Below are 20,543 nucleotides of genomic sequence, written 5' to 3' on the forward strand. Positions count from 1 at the left end.
AAAACACAACAAAATCACAAGAATCAATCATGTATATTCTTTTCAAATAGGACTTCCATTTAGAAACTAAAAGAAAAAACGTATACTTTGTTGTTCCTTTAAAGCCAAAGCAATTTGAAATAATGATCCTAAATAACAAAGTAAACTGAATAAAGTGCATAAAAATAAGTTATGGAATTAAAGAGATATATTCTATCCACAATGCTACTTACTGGGAGTTATTTGTCGGGAGAATAGACTTCTAGGAGTGTTTAGCTGCACAGATAAATCCACGAAGCTTACATGTAATGGTATATACAAAAATTAAGTATTTCAAAGCAAGGAAGAGTTGATTTTACATGCAAGATCAAATGGAGCTCAAATAAATCAAAATGGCAACATCAAAGGCTGGCAAAAATAAAAATAAATACATATTCTGACTCATTTCCCTGGGATAAAATAGGAGAATCAAACACTGACATTGCCAAATCAGCTCAACCTTTTCAGGCTTCACAAGTGTTTTTGCAAATATATAAAAATAAATGTTTTTTTTTTTTTTTTTTTTTTTAAAAGCAGGTCTAGCAAACCCCCAGCCCATCAAGTAATCTGTGATAATCAGTAGCTACATAAGCCTTTTCACATATGGATAGGTTTATTTTAATCACACCATTTGTCACACACGAACTAAATGTTTGTTTTATGGGGCAGCTGCTAGAGTTGGCATCTGTGCCCACCCAAGCAGTGGAAAATTATTATTATTGCTATTAATTGTATCACCGTATTCCTAAACCTTACAATCCAAGTAATACAGCATTTGCACTACATTGGATAGCCATGTAGCAGAGTCCATGCACATTACTGATGCCTTCACGGCAGCTATCCACAGAGCACCAACCAGAGAAGAGTAAACATGGTCAGTAGATTTGTACAGTTTCAATTCTCCATTGGAAGGAAGCAGGGTATTGTGCATGCTGCTGCTGCCCTACACCACAGCAGACAGCCCCTAAAGCATAAGATGGAGCTGCCATTTCATTCCATGTGCTTCTAGGCTTTGCTCCAATTCCAAAGCTGGGACCCAGGGCTTTGAGATCATCTTTCAGAGGTAAAATACTATGTGCCATGCTATTTAATTCACATGCAAGGACAATATATACACCTCTACCCCGATATAATGCTGTCCTCGGGAGCCAAAAAAAAAAAACTTACTGCATTATAGGTGAAGCCATGTTATATTGAACTTGCTTTGATCCGCCATAGCGTGCAGCCCCGCCCCCCTGGAGCACTGCTTTACCGTGTTCTATCCGAATTCGTGTTATATCGGGGTAGAGGTGTATTAATGTCGGCAGAAGGAAAAGCTTGTCATACATTTCTCTTTGGTCACTGGATCTTATGTGGATTCCACCGGATGATCATGATCCAATCCTGCAAATTGAGTAGGTTTTTAGAAGAAGCGACTTGAATTTGAATTTTGCTTTTGTGAACCAGTTTTTTGGTCTTGTAGAACTACTGTCCTGCATTATTGAGAGAAAAAGCAAGTTGACTCTTTGGGTAGGTTAAAGGTCATTTGTATGATCAACCCGAGATACCATATTCAAGTGTTTATACATGCACTACAGTCCATGAACTCTTAGAACCCAGCAACACATTTTCAGGGCTAATGGGAATGAGGCACCCTACATTCATTAAAAGCCAATGGGAGTTCAGTGCCTTAGGCATGGAAGCCCCCTTGACAAATCCCAACTGTAACAACTTTGTAAGTAAGTTTGGTTTCACTTCCTCACCCTATGTTTAAGGCAACACAAAAACACCAGAGCAGTGAAATGTTTTATTTGCCAAATATAAAAGGAGGAGGAGGGGAAAAAAAAGAAAAGAGGAAACAATCGACTTGAACTATGGGATTTATGAAGCCAACTATAACTCAAGTTGTTTCTTTACCGGGATCAAGTTCCTAATTAAAATAAGGAACGCACTACTATGCTGTCACATTTAAAAGAGAATTATTTTAACCTTTCTGCACTATGCCTTTGGTTGCCATAGTTAGGCTCACTCTTTACCTCCAATGGGCTTTCCTCTGAGGTCATGTAGACTTATACTTCAGAATATTATTTTGATTTGCAATGCGTCTGTGCAGGGGCGGCTCTTTTTTGCTGCCCCAAGCGGGCGGTCCGCTGGTCATGCAGATTTGGCGGCGTATCTGCAGCTGATCTGCCGGTCCCGTGCCTTCGGCGTACCCGCCGCCAAATTGCTGCCGAAGCTGCAGGACCGGCGGACCTCCTGCAGGCATGCCGCCTAAGGCTGCCTGACTGCCACCCTCATGGCGACCGGCACACCGCCCCCCGCAGCGTGCCGCCCAGGCACGCGCTTGCTGCGCTGGTGCCTGGAGCCGCCCCTGCGTCTGTGGCTCAAATCCTTAACAAGAAACAACACTAACAATGTCTCTTTTCTGACCCTGAATTGTCACACACCTAAGAAAATCAACTAAACAACTAGAATCAACTCTGGTCCATGTCCCTCTTTTCTATGTTTGCAGCAGTGGTGCAAGTATGGTGGTATGGTACACTGTACCAATAAGATATTTATAGCCAGTATTCCGTACCGGAAAGACACAGGAGGAGCAGTTCCTCTGGCGTGCCTGAGGAACTGCCCCCGGCCCTTCCACACAGCTGCATCTCCTGTCTGAAGTCTGTACAGCAGCCCCACCGGAGAACAAGGTTGGGGTGGGGCCCGGGGCAGTACAGCTGCGCCAGAGGAGCTGCTGGTGTGGGGCCGCCCAGCGGTCCCACATTCTGCTCCCTTCACCACTGCAGTTCCAGAGAGTCCTGCAGTTCGGAAGTCTCCAGCGCAGCGGGAAGAGGACAGAGCTCCCTCCCCGGTAAAGTGGGATGGATCATGGGGAGGGGACAGGGAGAGCGCGGGGACCCTGGGCTGGGGACGAGGTCATGTGGGCGGTCACATGGGGAGGTCACATACTCCCCCTTTAGCTGGTGACCCCTTTCTCCCCCCCCGCACCCTTCTGTCCCTCCCACGAGTGCAGCGTACTGGTAAGAAATGAATTCTACTTGCACCACTGGCTTGTAGTGAACATTGGTATATATTGTAGATAATGGAGCAAATAATTAAGCAATCAACTTGCAAACACCTAGAAGATAATAAGGTGATAAATAACAGTCAGCACGGATTTGTCAAGAACAAATTGTGTCAAACCAACCTGATAGCTTTCTTTGACAGGGTAACAAGCCTTGTGGATGGGGGGGGGGGGGGGGGGGAAGCAGTAGATGTGGTATATCTTGACTTTAGCGAGACAGTATCAAAAGCCTTACATGACCTTCTCATAAACAAACTAGGGAAATACGACCTAGATGGAACTACTATAAGGGGCGGTGCATAACTGGTTGGAAAATCGTTCCCAGAGAGTAGTTATCAGTGGTTCACAGTCATGGTGGAAGGGCATAACGAATGGGGTCCCGCAGGGATTGGTTTTGGGTCTGGTTCTCTTCAATATTTTCATCGGTGATTTCGATAATGGCATAGAGAAGACACTTATAAAGTTTGCGGACGATACCAAGCTGGGAGGGGTTGCAAGTGCTTTGGAGGATAGGATTAAAATTCAAAATGATCTGGACAAACGGTCTGAAGTAAATCAGATGAAATTCAATAAAGACAAATGCAAAGTACTCCACTTAGGAAGGAACAATCAGTTGCACACATGCAAAATGGGAAATGACTGCCTAGGAAGTAGTACTGCGGAAAGCAATCTGGGGATCATAGTGGATCACAAGCTAAATATGAGTCAACAGTGTAACACTGTTGCAAAAAAAGCAAACATAATACTGGGATATATTAGCAGGAGTGTTGTAAGCAAGACATGAGAAGTAATTCTTCCATTCTACTCCGCGCTGATTAGGCCTCAACTGGAGTAGTGTGTCCAGTTCTGGGCACCACATTTCAGGAAAGATGTGGACAAATTGGAGAAAGTCCAGAGAAGAGCAACAAAAATCATTAAAGGTCTAGAAAACATGACCTAGGAGGGAAGATTGAAAAATTGGGTTTGTTTAGTCTGGAGAAGAGAAGACAGAGGGGATATGATAATAGTTTTCAAATACATAAAAGGAGGAGAGAGAAGAATTGTTCTGCTTAACCTCTGAGGATAGAACAAGAATCAATTGGCTTAAATTGTAGCCAGGGCAGTTTAGGTTGGCCATTAGGAAAAACTTCCTGTCAGAGTGGTTAAGCACTGGAATAAATTGCCTAGGGTAGGTATGGAATCTCCATCATTGGGGATTTTTAAGAGCAGGTTGGACAAACACCTGTCAGGGATGGTCTAGATAATATTTAGTCCTGCCTTGAGTGCAGGGGACTGGACTAGATGACCTCTTGAGGTCCCTTCCAGTTCTATGATTTCAAAGCACATCCCATTCTGATTAGTTAACTGTTCTGCATCATCCTAAAATGTAAAGTTATTAAATATGTCTATCTGAGCTTGCCAGCCTTACAGATCAAGACCACAGGAACTGGGACAATATATTATTTTTTCTAACTTTGCAGAGGGTCATGTGTGTGCACTGGGTGGGTTTTTGTTTGTTTGTTTTTGTGTTAAGAAAGGAACAGCTGTGGAAGATTAATAGAACAGAAGAGGAAAGACAGACTGCACACTGTGCACTTTTGTCTGCACTTGCTGTTCAGCATTCTGACATGGAGGTTTTTGAGAAATAGATTGTGGAATAATAATTGAAAAGTTTAACATAACCAAAAATGGCTCGTGTGGGGTTTCAGAGTACAGCATGTTACCACTGCAGTGAATCCGTGCAATTTAGTATTGAGCCATAACATTTTGGAAGAAGGAATATATGGTCAATAAAAATACAAAATATGACCATGTCTTTTATATGCCCTTATTCATGTATCTAAATAGTGATTCCTTGGTGAACTACACAGGATGAAATCCTGACCCCATTTAAGTCAATGGCCAAATTCCCATTGACTTGAATAGGGCCAGGAGATCCCCCCATGAGTTTTCAAAACAAAAAGGAACCACATTATTTCTTGAAAGGAGAGCAATAACACTCACTCCTACCATCCCTAAGGTTTTTAAAGAGGTGGCAGAACCCTTAATAAAAATTAAAAAATCCAACCTAGAAGTAGACATCCTCTTTTCTCAGGGGCACAGGACACCAGCAGCTTTAGCAAGGACATCTTTATTTAACGAGTAGCATAGCCCACTCTTGATTCAGATAGCAGAAAGTGATTTTGGTCACTCCCTTTTCTGCAGTTGACTGTGCATGGAGTGACGGTTGTGCGGGCACAGAACCCTAATTAGGTCTGACAGGACTTTACAGGGCCACAGCAAGTTGCACATGCTCTGTCAATTATAAGATTGGTCTTTGGAACCATGCAGTTTGTTAGTTTTCACAGCACTACCCCGACCATAGTAAGATTTTGCTTTCTTTTTCTTGAGGAGACTGCAGCTGCTCTCTTCTGATGAGCCCCAAGGGATGTGCAAGATACTGTTTCAGCCAATTCAGACCAAAATGTATGAGCCCATGCTTTGCTTTAGTGAGAGTTTGCATTTTGGAAAGCAATTTGCAGAACGTTCTCCACTCTACTTCTTGTCACTGAAAGATGTTCTGAAGAAACAAACAGTATTATTTGTGACTGAAGTCATGGAGCTGCCCTGTGCTACACAGCTGTTTCTCTATTGTCAATGTCAAGTTAATGTTTAAAGCATATGTTGCAAAAACAGAATATTGTGGGCACTGCTCTGGATTTCCCCTTTGTTCTTATAAGAAAAGAATCACTGCTCGAGGGCAATGAAACTAGGGTCAGCATATTAAACAAAGATTACAATTCAGCCCCCAAGTTCTTTTATTCAAAGGAAACCAACAAGCAAAAGAAGAGTTTGGATGCACACTCAGGAACCTGTCCCTAGTCTCTGCTTGCCAGAAACTAGGAATGGATCACTTGATGATTACCTGTTCTGTTCATTCCCTCTAAAGCACCTGGCATTGGCCACTGTCAGAAGACAGGACACTGGGTTAATGGACCTTTAGTCTGACCCAGTATGGCCATTCTTATGTGTACAAGAGTGTAACGCACAGAAGGGAAATTTGCTACGATGCAACATGGCCAAGCCCAGCTCCGACAAGGAGACATCATTTACCTGCATTTGACCACCACCTTCAATTATTTCACTTTTATAAATCTACTTCCCATAGTAATATGTAGATTTTGCACGGTCATCATTTTGGACAACAGAGAGCGTAACCAGTTTCATGTCTCTGGTGTAAAAACTAACTGCAACACTAGGTTTACGGGTTCTCTAGGAGGGTGTCTACAGCCAAAGAAAATTATTTCACTATTAATTGTTAGTATCATAGCATGGAAACATTTCTACTGACCTTTGTTTTGAAAGAAAATCTAAAGTCTGAGCCCACTCACTTCAACAGTGTCCCTTGAAGAACACAGATATTTAAGGGCCCAATCCTGCAAATTCATTCTGTCAACAGAACCCTATGCTCACAGTTCCTTGGACTTCATTCTGGCTCAGAGCAGCAGGATGCCCATGGGTATGCACTTGCAGGAGTGCAGCCTATGTTATAAAGTAAATGGAGTTGGTTACTACTCCACAGATGTTTACATGGAGACTTGAATCTTCCACAGATGCACAGAAAAACATGATTTAAAACACATCACAATTTAGCATAGCTATAGTCCTGAAAGCATTTTTCCTAGTTGAATAGAAATGTTTTCCAATTCCTCCCTTATGCAGCTACTTGGTTACTTATCAGGTACCAACCTGCACTGCCTAAAACACCAGTGTAGATTAGATATGTGGGTAAGGTCACAAGGAAACAACTACTGAAATTTAAAGAGACATAAGGCAGTGCTGGAGAGAACACTACTCCCAAAATGACAGACAAATCAATATCACAGGTCTGCATAAAAGTATGCTTTCATCCAAGTGAGAAGCACATAATTATACTGAGAGAGAGAATTACGGAATACTAAGCTCACAACTAACAGTTTCTTCTGCCAATAGTTGCTCTCCACTTCCTTCCATTTACAAGGCTGCATAGCCCGCCAAAAAACCCACCAGAACATTGAGTCAAACAAGTGTAAGAGACCACATGGCCTCAAAAGAAATAGTTGAAGTCATATGTTTGTCTGAATATTTTGATCTATTATTAGTATATGGTAACCCTTCTCAAACTGTGGGTCATGACCCCATTTTAATGCGGTCGCCAGGACCCGCGTTAGACTTGCGGGGACCCAGGACTCAAGCCCGAGTTCCACCCCTACGTGGGGTTCTGGCTCCCGGCTTCACTTCCCTCCCCCCGGTCATGTAGTAACTGTTGTCAGAATGGGGTGCAATGCAATAAGTTTGAGAACCTTTGGATATGGTAATAACACCTAAGATTACTCTGACTGAAAGAGATCAGAGAACAAATATTTCTATTCCCTCCCCCCGCCAGTTTGTTTACTTCGAGCATTTGATGACTCTTTGGGTCCAGTCAATTTCACTTGTTTCCCCTATACAGTCAAGATGTTTCCTACCTACAGCAGGGGTCTTTCCCACAGCAGCACAGGAAAGAAAAAAAATTCTATATCTTAAATGTCTAAGTGCATATAACCACAATAATTGGCAGAGGAACTCCCGAGATGTTGTAGTAGTACCTGAAACTATTTTAAACTTTTTTTAAGTACAGTACATTTAACAGTGCATGTTCTTTTAAAAATTGCCCCTCCTCCTTAAAAACAGGAGAGGGAAGAGGCTTGCAGGCAAATTGCCTTATAAAACTAACCAATTAGGGGAAGATAGTGTTTTCAAGAACCAGCACCCTGTTTATTGATGTGATAATAAGGATATGCCTCACTGGCAGCTCGTTTGGTTACATAACTTTAGTATATGGCAACCGTTCTTAAACTGTGGGTCGTGACCGCATTTTAAAGGGTCCCCTAACTGTACCCTGGTAATCACGGCCTACTATTTATTGTAAACTCACTTTTTTTAAAAGAAAAAACGTTGAATAGTGAAATTCGAGTCCTACATATGGACTTCACTTTAACCGAAGACAGAGAAGTGATTTGCACTAGAGACCTCCAAGAAAAGAGCGAATATAGATATTGGCGCTGGAAAGGAGGTTGGGAAATCGCTCTAAAGGAGGAGGAATTTTCACAGTAGAAAAAAAAAAAGGCAGTGAAACTTCACGGAGTGAAACCTGAGTCAAACACAGCCGCTAGTAGCTCTTTGGGAGGAAAACCAGTCCCTCCTCCCCCCATGTTTGGAGCGGAAGGCGGCAATGAAACATCACTCAGACCCACTCTCATTTGGGGGTCTGGACATGAATGCCCCTCAGATCGGTGAGAGTCTCCCCAGCAAGAGTCCATTTACAGCGACTACAGCCCTGTGCAAACCAGGGGAGGCGCAGCAGAAGTGATCCAGATCATGGCCCACAGGGACATCAATAACCATTTAAACTCTAAGTGACTACGGCATTACACTGACCTCAGTTACCCTCGCTGGCTACCCCCCTCCCCTCAGTCAGCTGGCCCCAAAATGGAGGCCGCGGGGGGGGGGGAGGGGATCGCCAGCACGGCAAGGAAGTCCCGACAGCCCGTGCAGCCCAGCAGCGCAGAGCGGCCCCAGTAGCCGCGCGGAGACACAGTAGCCGGCCGGCCGAGAGCGCTGCCTGCGGGCAGGAACGCGGAGCCGGGGGAAGAGCCCGGGAGGGAGCCTAGACTGAACCGCTTGGGAAGGCGGCGGTGGAAGCGGATGGGGCGGGAAGGGCTGAGTCGGGGGTTCGAGCCCGGCGGGAGACGCCCCCTCCCGTTACCTTGCGGAGGTAGCTGGCCACCACCTGCTCGAAGGGGTATCTGAAAACCTGGTGCACGTCCACCGTGACCCCCATGCCCCGGGCCGGCGCGCTCAGCTGGTCCCTTTACGAACTTCCCCCAACTTGCAGGGGAGGGGCTACAACAACCCTGGCCCACGCTGGGGTTTAACAGCCAGTTATAGCACGGTCTGCCTGGGCCCGGCTCCGCCCACCTGCCTTCAGACCACGCCCCTTTCCCCCAGAGCTGCGGTGGGGGCGGGGACCTTCTGGGCCCGCAGCAGCGGCTGGTCCATTTTCTCCAGGTAGCAGGAGTCTGTTTCGCTCTAGGCAAATGTTCCCTGGCCACTTCACCCTACGTGGAGTGTCACTAGTGGGCTGCCATGCTGAATGTCTCCCCTGGCCCAGCCTCAGCCCTGGTAACCCTGCTCTTTCCTCCTGGGCCTTCTCAGTTCTGCTCTGCGGCCCTGCACACTCAGGTTGTGTCCAAATGTTCCTGCTTCTTCTGCCATATCACAGTGTAGCTCTGGTCCTCTCCTTTCTGTCCAAACAGCCCAATTCTTGTCCAGATCTTTATCATCTCTTTGTTATTTACTCTTCCTTTTCAGCCTCTATAACACCAACATTCCCCCATGCCCATCCCAAGGTCCATACAGAACACAACTGCTGCGGTCACCTTCCTTGGCTGTCAGTATAATCACATCACTGTCTCCTTGTTTCGCTGCTTCAAGTTCAAAATTCTTTTCTTTACCTTCCAGGGCCATCATAGTTCTGCCCCTCCCTCGTCTCTTATCACAAGACCCTGCCTCTTCCAATGTGCCTATAATGTCAGCCTCCTTCACCTACTTTTCAATCTATGCAAATATCTCTGCTCTTCTTTAATGTCGCTCCTTATGCATGGAACATGGAAGTGATCGTTAAGGTCACTACCTTCTTTTCCTTCAAATTTCTGCTCAGGACCCACCTCTGGCACAACACCCATAAGAAATCCACAACATAACATTGGCTAGATTGAGCAGTGGGGGAGGGGGAGACAGCTGGTACTTACTGTAACTTTTTACAATAATTACACAAAGATAGTGCCAATGTAAATACATAAAGATTTTACATTTGATTTCCTTACTGGCTCACATTTGATTCCCTCACCCTCCTATATGGCTTGTCCTCTTCCTTATTATTCTGATTCATAGTACAGTAGAGTCTACAGCTTCCAGCCAAGATCAGGGCCCCATTATTATGAATCATTATTCTTTTTTTCATTGCTGTATCACTTAGGAGCTGTAGTCATGGATCAGGGCCCCACTGTGCTAGGTGCTGTACAAACAGTGAACCAATAGACAGTCCCTGCCCACCCTACAGAGCATGTGCTAGGCACTGTGCTATCAGCTAATGAGAGAGAAGAGGTTATCGTGTAAATAGACAAGACAGACACAAGGAGGGAAAGGAAGTGGGAGTACAGAGAGGTGAAAAGACTCTGCTACAATCACAGAGAAATGTAGTATCAGAACCCATATCTCCCAGCAGCTAGACCAGACAGGACAGGTACTGTATATGGTGCCTAATACAATTGGACAACTATCCGGACAGGGGTGCCTGTGCCCGATGGAAATATAAATAGTAAAATAATCCCACTGTGTCCATCTGAATGTGGCGTTTTAAGAAAGAGCAAACACATTATTCAATGTTATTTACTCGGTAAAGTAAGTGAACATTTATTAAGTTACTCAGGGCAATATGTAAGCAAAATCAGCTGAATCAATTTGAAAGAAAAAAATTATATAAACCCAAATAATTATACAACACAGTACTTAATATTATGTGTCCTTCATATACCTGTCTCACAATGCACACAGACATGGATCCTGAAGTCCATAGCCTTTATTTAGGCCATGTTCCTATTGAAGTAAATAGGAAAGAATAGATCTCAGTACTAGACCCAGTGTTTCGAACAATGGAAATGTTAAACTAAGGGGTCAAGGTGAATGGGGATAGCTGACAAGGAGAGGTGTGAAGAACTGATAATAGTGCTGGGGAAGGAATCTGTCCAATGAGAAAGAACAATAAATAGTTACTTTATAAATTTACATTTTCAGCTATTTTTTATTGTAAGTATTCAGCTTATGTATACTAGGCAAAATAATGTACATTTCATTTATTTTACACTGGTGAAACTGTAAATAAAGCCAACAAAACTCAAGAAAAACATTTTGAAATGAAAACCAAACAAAATTTGAGGACAGATATATACTTGATGAGAATTACAGACTTTTGGAGTCGTTTTTACCCTTAGTTCATGCACAGATCAGGACCCCATCCATTCAAATTCCCAGCATAGAATGGCAGTGCACCAAGTTAAGGAAACTAAATGATCTGCGATATTATTATGTACTTTTTTAAAAGCATAGTTTGATATCAGTTACAAACATCAGAAGATCTGAAAACTAGGATGGCATTATTTCTAATAATCCAACTGTCTCAGAGAAATCTTATAACATACACATGCCAAAGTACAAACTCAACCATACATTACTCTGTCTAGGCTTGCAACCTCAGCATGTAGAGCATGTAAGAAGCCTCTTAATTCAGAGTCTCAGAGGTAATATGCAAGTTAAACCTTCATTAACATTACCCAAGAATATCAAATGTAATAAGCTTTTAGAAAACAAAAAGCATTTCCCCTGTTTGCCTCCACTTTTTATGAAGCCCTTGTGTCCTGTGCTGCCACTGGTAGCCTGCTAACTATTTAACATCGCTGCTTCAGCTAAACTAATTAGAGTTTATATTTTGCAAATTACAACATGGGATTAATACGAAGCAACAGGAGCCCTGTTCACCAACAGCCTGATCCGGAGCAGTGCTGAACATCTGCAATTCCCATTAACATCAATGGGAACTGTGGGTCAGCACTTCTGAGGATCAGGCTATAAAACACTCCAGTTTTTCTATTTTTAAATTTCCCCATGGTAATTTCTCAATAAGGTTTCAGACTGGGAGAAAGGCTCTAGTCTGCTACTTAAATCATACACTGGAAAAATTGCTGTGTATCATAAGACTATATTTGAAATCTGCAGGAAATCCACTGCAGGGTAGACTGAATTGCACAATAAAGTATCATTTTAAAATGTCCACCAAGTTAAATCTAGGAGGAGGTTTTGCCAACATGCAGCATTGTTTTTATACAAACATTTTGTAATTTGACAAGTTACTCACATGCTTAAAGTACAGCTACTTCTGCCGTTTATTAGTATTATTATTTTATTACAGGAGCACCTACAGGGCCCAGACAAGCATTGCAGTCCCACAGTACTAGGCACTATGTAAAACATGCAGTTCCCACCCTATAGAGTTAAGCATGTGCTTAATTTATAAATATGTGTAGTCCCTTTAACTTCATTGCATTACTCACATGTCAAATTAAACACAATGTATAAGTGTTTGCAGGATTGGAGTCTACTTTAATTAGAAGACGCAACAAGTGCATGTACAAACAGTAATAGGAGTAGGTTTAGATGTACATTTAGGGGTGTGCAGGATGCACTCTTGCCACTTTTTAATAACCTGCTATTATACACTGGTTGCTTTCTTATATGAAGAATAGACAATGTGTACTAAGGTTTCAGTGAAGCATTGACCTGGGTACGCATAGGTAGTTGAAGGGATGGTAGATACGATTATTGGGCACAGACCTGGCAAGGTTGCAAGCCATTTTCATTGCAAGCAGGACATCGGAGAGCCCGGTAGGACTCTCTAAATCTGTTAGCCAACATTGAAAACTTGCTTCCGTGGCACAGAGAGCAGGGGGCTGAGCCTGACCCTTTGCACTGAGAGCAATTGTGCTCAGTGTCTCCTTCCTGAAAGAAAAGAATCAAACAAATATCCTTTCTTTAACACGAGAAATCTAATTAGTAACACACAAAGTAGCAGAGAACTGTCACCAGAAGAGTCCAATTTAGGGAGAAATTCTCCTCAACTCAGTACAACAGCTCATGGCTTTGATACACTGCTCTCCCTCCTGCTACCTGCTTGGGTCTCCTATCCTTGTTCTGCCTATAGGGAGCTCTCCAAGGCAGGAAGTGTGTCTTCCCATGTTTGTGGAACATGCCTGGCATATTATGATGCTACCACAAATAATAATTATGGGCTGTGTGGAATGCAATGAAGTTCAAGCTTCTTTCCTTCTCCCTCAAGGCTCTGCATAGCTCTCCATCTGTTTCCATGGCATTTCGCACCACTCCTCTTTCCTCTGTCTCTCCACCAGTGAATCTTGCCTCATCTGTTCTTTCATCTCCTTCTTTATCTTCCCCCCTCCACACACACCATCATGCCATCTTCCATGTTGCCCCATGCACCTGCAACTGCCTCTCCATCTGTGTGTGCCAGGCACTCTCTTTCAAATCCCTCTCAAAATTCCCTGCGTCTGCAGATCCCAGAAGTTATTAAATATCTTCACTGGGAAAATGCCTTACTGCAAAAAGGATGTCAAGTTCAGGTATTTGCATCATTCATGGACTTCTACTTTGCATAGCATTACAGAGCAAATGGTGAAATTTGAGGGCCTAAGTTAAGGTGTAGTTTGGTGCCAGATACATGTTTTAGGTGCCTACCTGCTGAAAGTCCAAACTGGTGTATTTCCACTTGTAATGATAATACTAATAGGCACCTTCCAGGGCTCTGAGGTTGCACAATATCAAATACAATCTATCTATTCAAATAGACTGGCCCACAGTTACCCTCCAAAAAGAACCAGTCCTAATCATGGAAACCTCACCTTTCACCATATTCTCTTCATCCCAGATGACCAGGAAAATTGATGGGCTTCGCTGAGCTTCTGCAAGGTTAGACTATTCAAGGACAACACCTTATGGCAGCTCCCTCTGTCTGCGTTGAGGGAGCTCCACCTTGAGCACCTCCACGGATTGCAACTATGAGAGTATCTTGTAGGGAAGGAGGTAGCCTCCCAAGTAATGAGATCCCAAACCCATTCAGAGCTTTGGAGGTTAAATGTTGGATTTGGATCCCTAAATTAGGTGACCACATTCAAAAACTGGTCTCCCCTTACCTGTTTTTAATCAAACCAAGATCCATGTTACTGTATGTGCTACTGATTTGGGGGTGGGGGGGGGTGTCCTGCAATTTTGGGTGATGATTTTGAGACACCTTAAGGACGCCCTGGTTTTGAGCACTCGCCCTCTGAAACTCAAGCCACTTTTAGGTGCCTCAAATTCAGCACCCAAAAACTGAGGCACCTGAATGCACGAGTCACTTTGGAAAACCTCTGCCATAAAACTTTCCAGAGAAGGTACAGCATTCAGTTTCCCTGTACATCATACATCTGAGCCACAAGCAGATTTTGTGTTTGGAGAATTTCTGTAAATAAAACTACACCAAGCATAAAAAGTCAGTTATTGATTTGCAAAAGTTGTAATTCTCAGGAGTGTCACTGCACAGCGGCACTACATTCTGGCAGCCCATTAAGGTCAGACTAATTGGAATCCTGATGAGGAAAGAATGACCTGTGCAAAAAATGGAGGACCTGAATCTGAAATATTTCTGCTGATATTAAAGGACTTCTGTTACAACCTCAGGGCTGGCTCAGCCATTTAGTAATAGTGCTCTGCATGGGGAGATTCAAAGTCAGCTCTAAGGCCTGTTCTCTCATTCCTCTGGGAGACAGGGACCAAGGGCCTGGTCTAACATCCATAAAAGTCAATGGAAGACCCACTGACTTCACTAGGGAGAAGATTCAGGACAAACTAGCACTACAGAAGTATAGCCCCTATCCCCTGGGTGACAGGGATGCCTTGCTGCATAAATAGTGATCTCCCACAGTTGATATAAGAACAACATTGATGCCAATTTCAGCTGAAGTAACTGGTGACCTTGCAGATGGGTGAGCTTTGAAGTGGGGCTGATGTGGGAATTCTCAGGGCCCTGACCAGGCTAGGAGGACACAGCAGGAGTGGGGACGAAGCACTGCAGCCCATCTTGCCTTACCTGCACATACTGGTTGTCAGCAAGTTGGTTTTCTGCATCTTTCACACGCCCATTGATTTGATGACCATCCCCTTCCTTCCCATCCTGGCACATGAAGGACCAGTCATCAGTGCCCTCGTTCTGGATAATTTTTCTCATCAGCTCTTTCTTGTCCATTGGTGTGCGGATGATTTTCAGGTTGCTCGTGTAGATGACAATCTTGCCAAAATCTAAAATGGGGGAGGGCTGTAAAAGGGACACATGAGTACCTCGGCTGTACAAAACCATCACACAGTACAAGGCTGAGGCAGCAGCAAACTCTGCTGCCCTGGTGATTTCCAGAGGAATAAGGCCCATAACGCTCACTGCAGTTCACCCAATAGGCTTGCTCTGCAGATTTTAAGAAGAGCTCAACACACTGAGTGCACACTGGGTGCTGAGCGCTGTTAAAAACTTGGGCCTCAATTCTGGCTGCTGAGCCCTTGAAAATCTAGCCCTGAACTCCTTTGAAAATCTGGTCCTATGGGCCTGATTCAAAACTCACTGAAGTCAATGAGAATCTTTCATTGACTTCAGTGGGCATTGGACAAGGCCCTATAAGCCTCATACACGAATTGCATCTTTGGGCAGGACAGCATCCTGGAGTCCATCTGTTTGTTTCAGCCCCACAGAAATAAAAATACCATGGTTTGAAATCAGCAGGGGAGGATTAGGGAGGAAAACCATCTCTGCATTAGGAAATGACCTGCACCTTTTGGCAGTTGAGAAGTTTGCAGAAATGTATCTCCCCATGATTTTTCATATTTCCAGGCGTGTCTTCGCTTTCTGATCCTGCCCCGAAATGGAAGTGACGAATGATGTCAGGAGAGTCCATAACATTTCCTAACTCAATTTTGCAGATTTAAAAAGGTACAGATGAGTAGACTAGAGTTTGGGGGCAGTCATCCAAACAAAGGCAAATGTCTTAGAAACTCACCCAGGAATAACTCGAGTCCTAGACAATACTCCCTCTCTTCAATGTAAATTCCAATATCCAAGGCTGTGCATGAACTATTACAGTTTGCATAATGGCTGCCATGTTTGCCTATACAGTTGATGCATTGCCAGAATCTAATTCATTATTGAACATTAAAGGTGCTAGAAAAGAGGCATAGTATAGTAGATAAAGCGCAGGTTAGGCCACAAAGAGATCTAAGTTCCACCCCAACTTCGTGTGTGACTGTAGCTAAGTCACCTTGGGCCTCATTCTCAGATCTGCTGAGCACCTGCAATGCCCACTGAAGTCAAAGTTGATGTTTTCATTGCAGCCAGCAGGTATGCAACACCTTTGGAAATTGAGTATCAACCTTGCTATGCCTCACTTTCTCTATTTGTAAATGGGCATAAAAATACTTACCTCCCTCTTGGGGGAAGGAGGGGCCTCATTTATTAATGTTCATAAAGTGTTTTGAGATCCTTGGATGGAAAAGAAACAAAACCAACTAAATCCAGAGTCTGTTGTATTCTATACCTAACAATGAAGAGAAGGACTAAACAAATGTTCTTGTGTTCCTTGAATTTATATTCTTTTCTACCAATTTTAAAGCTCACCTGGGGGCTGTCAAGCACTTCTAGTAAAACAGTAAGTTTGCTCACTTGGCCCAGTTCCTCTTCTCTCTCTACAAGTATCATGCAGTAGTTTCCATATCCTGTTATTTTACACATTGTGTTGACATTTCGCTCTATGCAGGTATTTGTGTCTTAATATCAAGCAATAGGAAATGTTACATTTTTAAGAGATACCATCTCAGGCCTTCAGCTGATGCAAATTGGCCAATGGAGCTACACTGATTTACACCAGCTGATGTCCCAGCCCATCTTCTCCACTTCCAATAGAAGCACAACATTTTCAGATTAGTTTAAGCCCTTTCGTTTAGGTGAGGGATTTTTAAAGCTGCATATTTATGATGCAAGCATGGTAACTATATATTGAATGGATGTTGATAGAATACCAGTTGCATTTTGGATAGGAAGCTTACTAATACTACTACTAATACTTACAGATGGGGAAACTGAGGCACGGAGCAGTTAGGTGACTTGCCTAAAGACACAGACCAAGGTAGTGGTTGCGATGGGTAGTACCCAAGTCTCCCAATACTCGTTCCAGTGCCCTATCCATTGGTCAAATATTCATGGTGGTTTGGCAATTATGCATTAGCTAAATACCTAGTACCTAGGTTAGTGGTTTTACACTGCTAGCCCTCTGGGGTTATACTGTGCTTATCTCACGGGTTTAGTTAGCAATGAGTGTTAATAGGTTCTTCTCTGAAGTATTCCTGATGGTGCATAGGAAACCATTTTACAATTTTCAACATCCTTAGAACATTTTTCCCACTGGTCCTCCGTTCCTTGTTAAATAGATTGTCAGCTCTGGAGTCAGACACTCCCCATTTATTCACAGAACAGCACAGGCAGCAACACAAGTTTCCCCCTACTGCAACTGTCTGTCAGAGTACCTCAGCTACCTCGAAGGGGTGACAAGGTATCTCTGTCTTGGGACCCACCAAATCCTTGGTTTCTCTGCTTGTATCTAAGGCTCAGATGCTAGTTACGTTGGGTTTGTGATATCAGTCCAGTTTTTAGCAAGGAGTGCACACTGCCAAATCCCACCAGATACCCAACACTTGTCTGAGGTCAGTAACAGCTGGTTACCATCAACCTGAGCTGTATTTGAATCAATAACCTACCAGTGAAAGGCTCTATATCATAATAGCAAACCATCAAATTAGCTAGTCCCATTCACCTTTTCTGCAAAAACAACAAGGAGTCTGGTGGCACCTTAAAGACTAACAGATTTATTTGGGCATAAGCTTTCGTGAGTTAAAACCTCACTTCTTCGGATGCAACCGAAGAAGTGAGGTTTTAACTCACGAAAGCTTATGCCCAAATAAATCTGTTAGTCTTTAAGGTGCCACCAGACTCCTTGTTGTTTTTGTAGATACAGACTAACACGGCTACCCCCTGATACTTGTCACCTTTTCTGGTTATTCTTTTTTCTCCCCAGGGAATATACATCTTACTTTTTAGATATTTACTTGTTGTATCAAATACTCTACTCAGTCTTAGCATGCTTATTAGCTTAACATAGCTATGATATTACAAGTGTAACTACAGCATGATTCCTCATGTATTATTCATTAGTAGGCTTATCAGAATATGACAATATTTAGTTGCTAATAAAAATTAAGGAAAACAAACTGGTAATGAAAAGTTTGGCACATAAATAATTCATCAAGAGGAGAAGTTTAACATAATCCCTGTACATTATTAATGAGTGTGTGTGTGTTTGTGTGTGTGTGTGTGTGTGTGTTCATTGTAATATTTAAAGGGACACATCTCTAGTAATTGCTTCATCCAGTCATATGCAGGGGTCAGGACACAGTATCCCCCGCTCCCTCCCCATGCACAATTGGCCAGATGTAATTTGGTTGTTTTGTTTTGGGCTTCTTATGAAGTATCAGAGATTGGCCACAGCTGGAGATGGGACACCGACACAGTGAACCAGTGCTTTGTGGTGGTACAGAGAATCCTTGTTCTAGATGCTTGGCGGGGGTGTCTTGCTCACCTGCTCAGGGTGTAGCTGATCCCTAGATTTGGAGTAGGGAAGAAATTTCCCCCCAGATCAGATTGCCTGGGACCTAGGGTTTTTTTTGCCTTCCTCTGCAGCATGGGGCATTGTTTGCCTGCTTGGATCATCTGGGCATATCTCATCTAATCAATTCCCTGTCATTGCAGAGCCCTCGGGCATTGATGGCACCTTGGTCTCTCCCATTCTCTCTCTGTTGTACACAACAGTTTAGTTTCCTTAAGACTGAAATGTTTTTATCTAACTAAAGCCTTTGGACCTAAAGTAGGAGTATTTGGGTTGTTCTGACCTTAAACTCCACAAAATGATGTTAATTAAATAGCTGGTGCAAACTAAGCCTGGGATTTTTAAAATAGCCTAAGAGAGTTTTAGGTTTCCAAAGCCTATTGAAATTCAACTCCCTTAGGTTCTTTGGAAAAGCTCAGTCTACACAGTTGTTAAACTTCCCCAAATCTATCAATCATTTGCTAATTAATTCATACACTGTTTTAAAAAGGGTTTCAATTTAGCCCAGTGTCACCTGCCATTTGCACCTAGTCACTTGGGCCTGCAATTTGGGTAGATAAACACACACTACCATGTAAATATTTATATAGTACCTTACCAAAACACACACAATTTCCCCACTGGAAAGAGGAGGAGAGAGAAAAGGAATCGCACCTAACACACACAACAGATGTTAGTCACTACTGCAAGATCTGCAGACACTGTGGTGTAGAACCTTACCTATATGGAATGAAATAGAATAGAATAACTGGTACATATAACTTCTGTGTGCTCAACCAATCCTGTAAAGTTCGATGCAAATTTGTGAAAGCTATGGACAGTGTGACTTTATTTATTACATTTTGATTTGAGACACTTCAGGCAAAGACCCAGACTCCATAGTCTAAAAGTGGACCCATTTTAAAACCACTTTGCAGCCAGTGTGAAAACCTAGCATGGACATTACTTACCCTGTGATGACTATCACTTGCTTGGTAATCACTGAAGAGTGGAGGGTTACTTGCTAGATTGTACTTGCTACCCTCTTTGAATACACTGATCCTTTGGGCAGTCAGTTTGGCTGATGAATAAAACCTGGATTCTGGTGCCTCTCCAACCCTGTTGAAATGGTCCCCTGACTCAAAGCTGTGGTGAAGAAAACGGTGAGGGGATTCTTCCTCTGGAGGCTCTAGTTCCTGGCCATCTTCATAGACCTGCTTTAACACCCGTCCACTGTATCCCGAAGAGATTTTGAACCTCACTTTGCGGGGTCTTGCCTCATACCTCTGGCTTAGTTTCTTCTGAACCTCGTCCATTGATACGGATTTCATGCAGTGTCTCCCAGAAATCGACTCAGCAAGGAGATCTTTGGGTTTACAAGAAAAGCCTCTTTATTTTCTCCCTATCATGCAATGTATAATTCAGGGTTCCTATTAGGTCCTCTTGTGTTACAGTCAAGCTGACACCACTGTATTAAATATTGATTGATGCTCATGAAATGGAATGTAATTGTGGTGGTGAAATATAAGGAAAGTTTCACTGAGCTCCCCTGAATGATGGATGAGCTGGTTCACAAACACGAACAGGCGTTAACTTGGGAAGCATGAAATTAAACTGGGACACACCACACTCGGTCTATAGCCATGGGAACCCTCTCTCTGTATATTGTGATCAGAATCATCCCAAATATACCACACGAGCAGCTTTTAGTAGTTTTCTGAAAAGGCTGAAAGTTATGAGGACAAGTTCTCAGGAAAAGCAATCCATCTACTCAAATAGCATATGTAAATAGTTCTCCTCCCCATTTCTGCTCTGAAACCCTAGGAGTAAAAAGCTCTATTTCATTTTAATCCAAATGTGTTTCCCTACAGTTTGGTGGAGATCTAATTAAGATTGTCGCTTTCTTTAGCTTTAAATCCCTATTTGTAATTCTCGCTGACTTGCTGGGCTTTTTAACCATTCTGGTTTTGCTAGTCTATTTTTAAAGGCAACCTCCCCCCACCACAAGAAACCCAGGAGGCCTGATTCTCCACTGCCCTGTACCTTCTGTAGTCATTTATGCCTGTACAGTGGGTCTGATTTGGTGCACTCACTTTACACTACACAAGGTGCAAGGCATTGGAGGGTCAGGCCCAAGATCCTCACTGCCTGAA

The 20,543-nt window shown here is 43.2% G+C and overlaps 2 protein-coding genes across 2 annotated transcripts in view; both read right to left on the minus strand.

The window, feature by feature from the left end:
• PRELID2 (PRELI domain containing 2) overlaps window positions 1-8,958 on the minus strand; it is a 46,299-nt gene extending 37,341 nt beyond the window's left edge. Inside the window, exon 1 of the mRNA XM_054037832.1 lies at window positions 8,811-8,958. Within this exon, the coding sequence (XP_053893807.1) occupies window positions 8,811-8,885 (75 nt within the window). The 5' untranslated portion in view covers window positions 8,886-8,958. The remainder of the gene's footprint in view (window positions 1-8,810) is intronic.
• A 3,520-nt stretch (window positions 8,959-12,478) lies between these two features.
• On the minus strand, window positions 12,479-19,706 carry GRXCR2 (glutaredoxin and cysteine rich domain containing 2). Its single transcript, XM_054038302.1, has 3 exons — window positions 19,362-19,706; window positions 14,802-15,026; window positions 12,479-12,658 (listed from the first exon to the last, which is right to left on the minus strand). The coding sequence occupies exons 1-3, from the start codon at window positions 19,704-19,706 to the stop codon at window positions 12,479-12,481; spliced, it is 750 nt and encodes a 249-aa protein (XP_053894277.1).
• Between the last annotated feature and the right edge of the window lie 837 nt (window positions 19,707-20,543).

This window comes from Malaclemys terrapin, chromosome 8 (assembly GCF_027887155.1).
Source record: "Malaclemys terrapin pileata isolate rMalTer1 chromosome 8, rMalTer1.hap1, whole genome shotgun sequence".
Taxonomy (NCBI): Eukaryota; Metazoa; Chordata; order Testudines; family Emydidae; genus Malaclemys; species Malaclemys terrapin.

What these genes read in the sequence shown, in the direction of transcription:
- GRXCR2 (XM_054038302.1), bottom strand. Translation starts at nt 19,706, where the DNA reads ATGGACGAGGTTCAGAAGAAACTAAGCCAGAGGTATGAGGCAAGACCC. An exon ending in CAAGTGATAGTCATCACAGG is followed by an intron (nt 15,027 to 19,361) that starts GTAAGTAATGTC and finishes TCCCTTTTACAG; the next exon opens with CCCTCCCCCATTTTAGATTT. An exon ending in CTGACAACCAGTATGTGCAG is followed by an intron (nt 12,659 to 14,801) that starts GTAAGGCAAGAT and finishes CTTTTCTTTCAG; the next exon opens with GAAGGAGACACTGAGCACAA.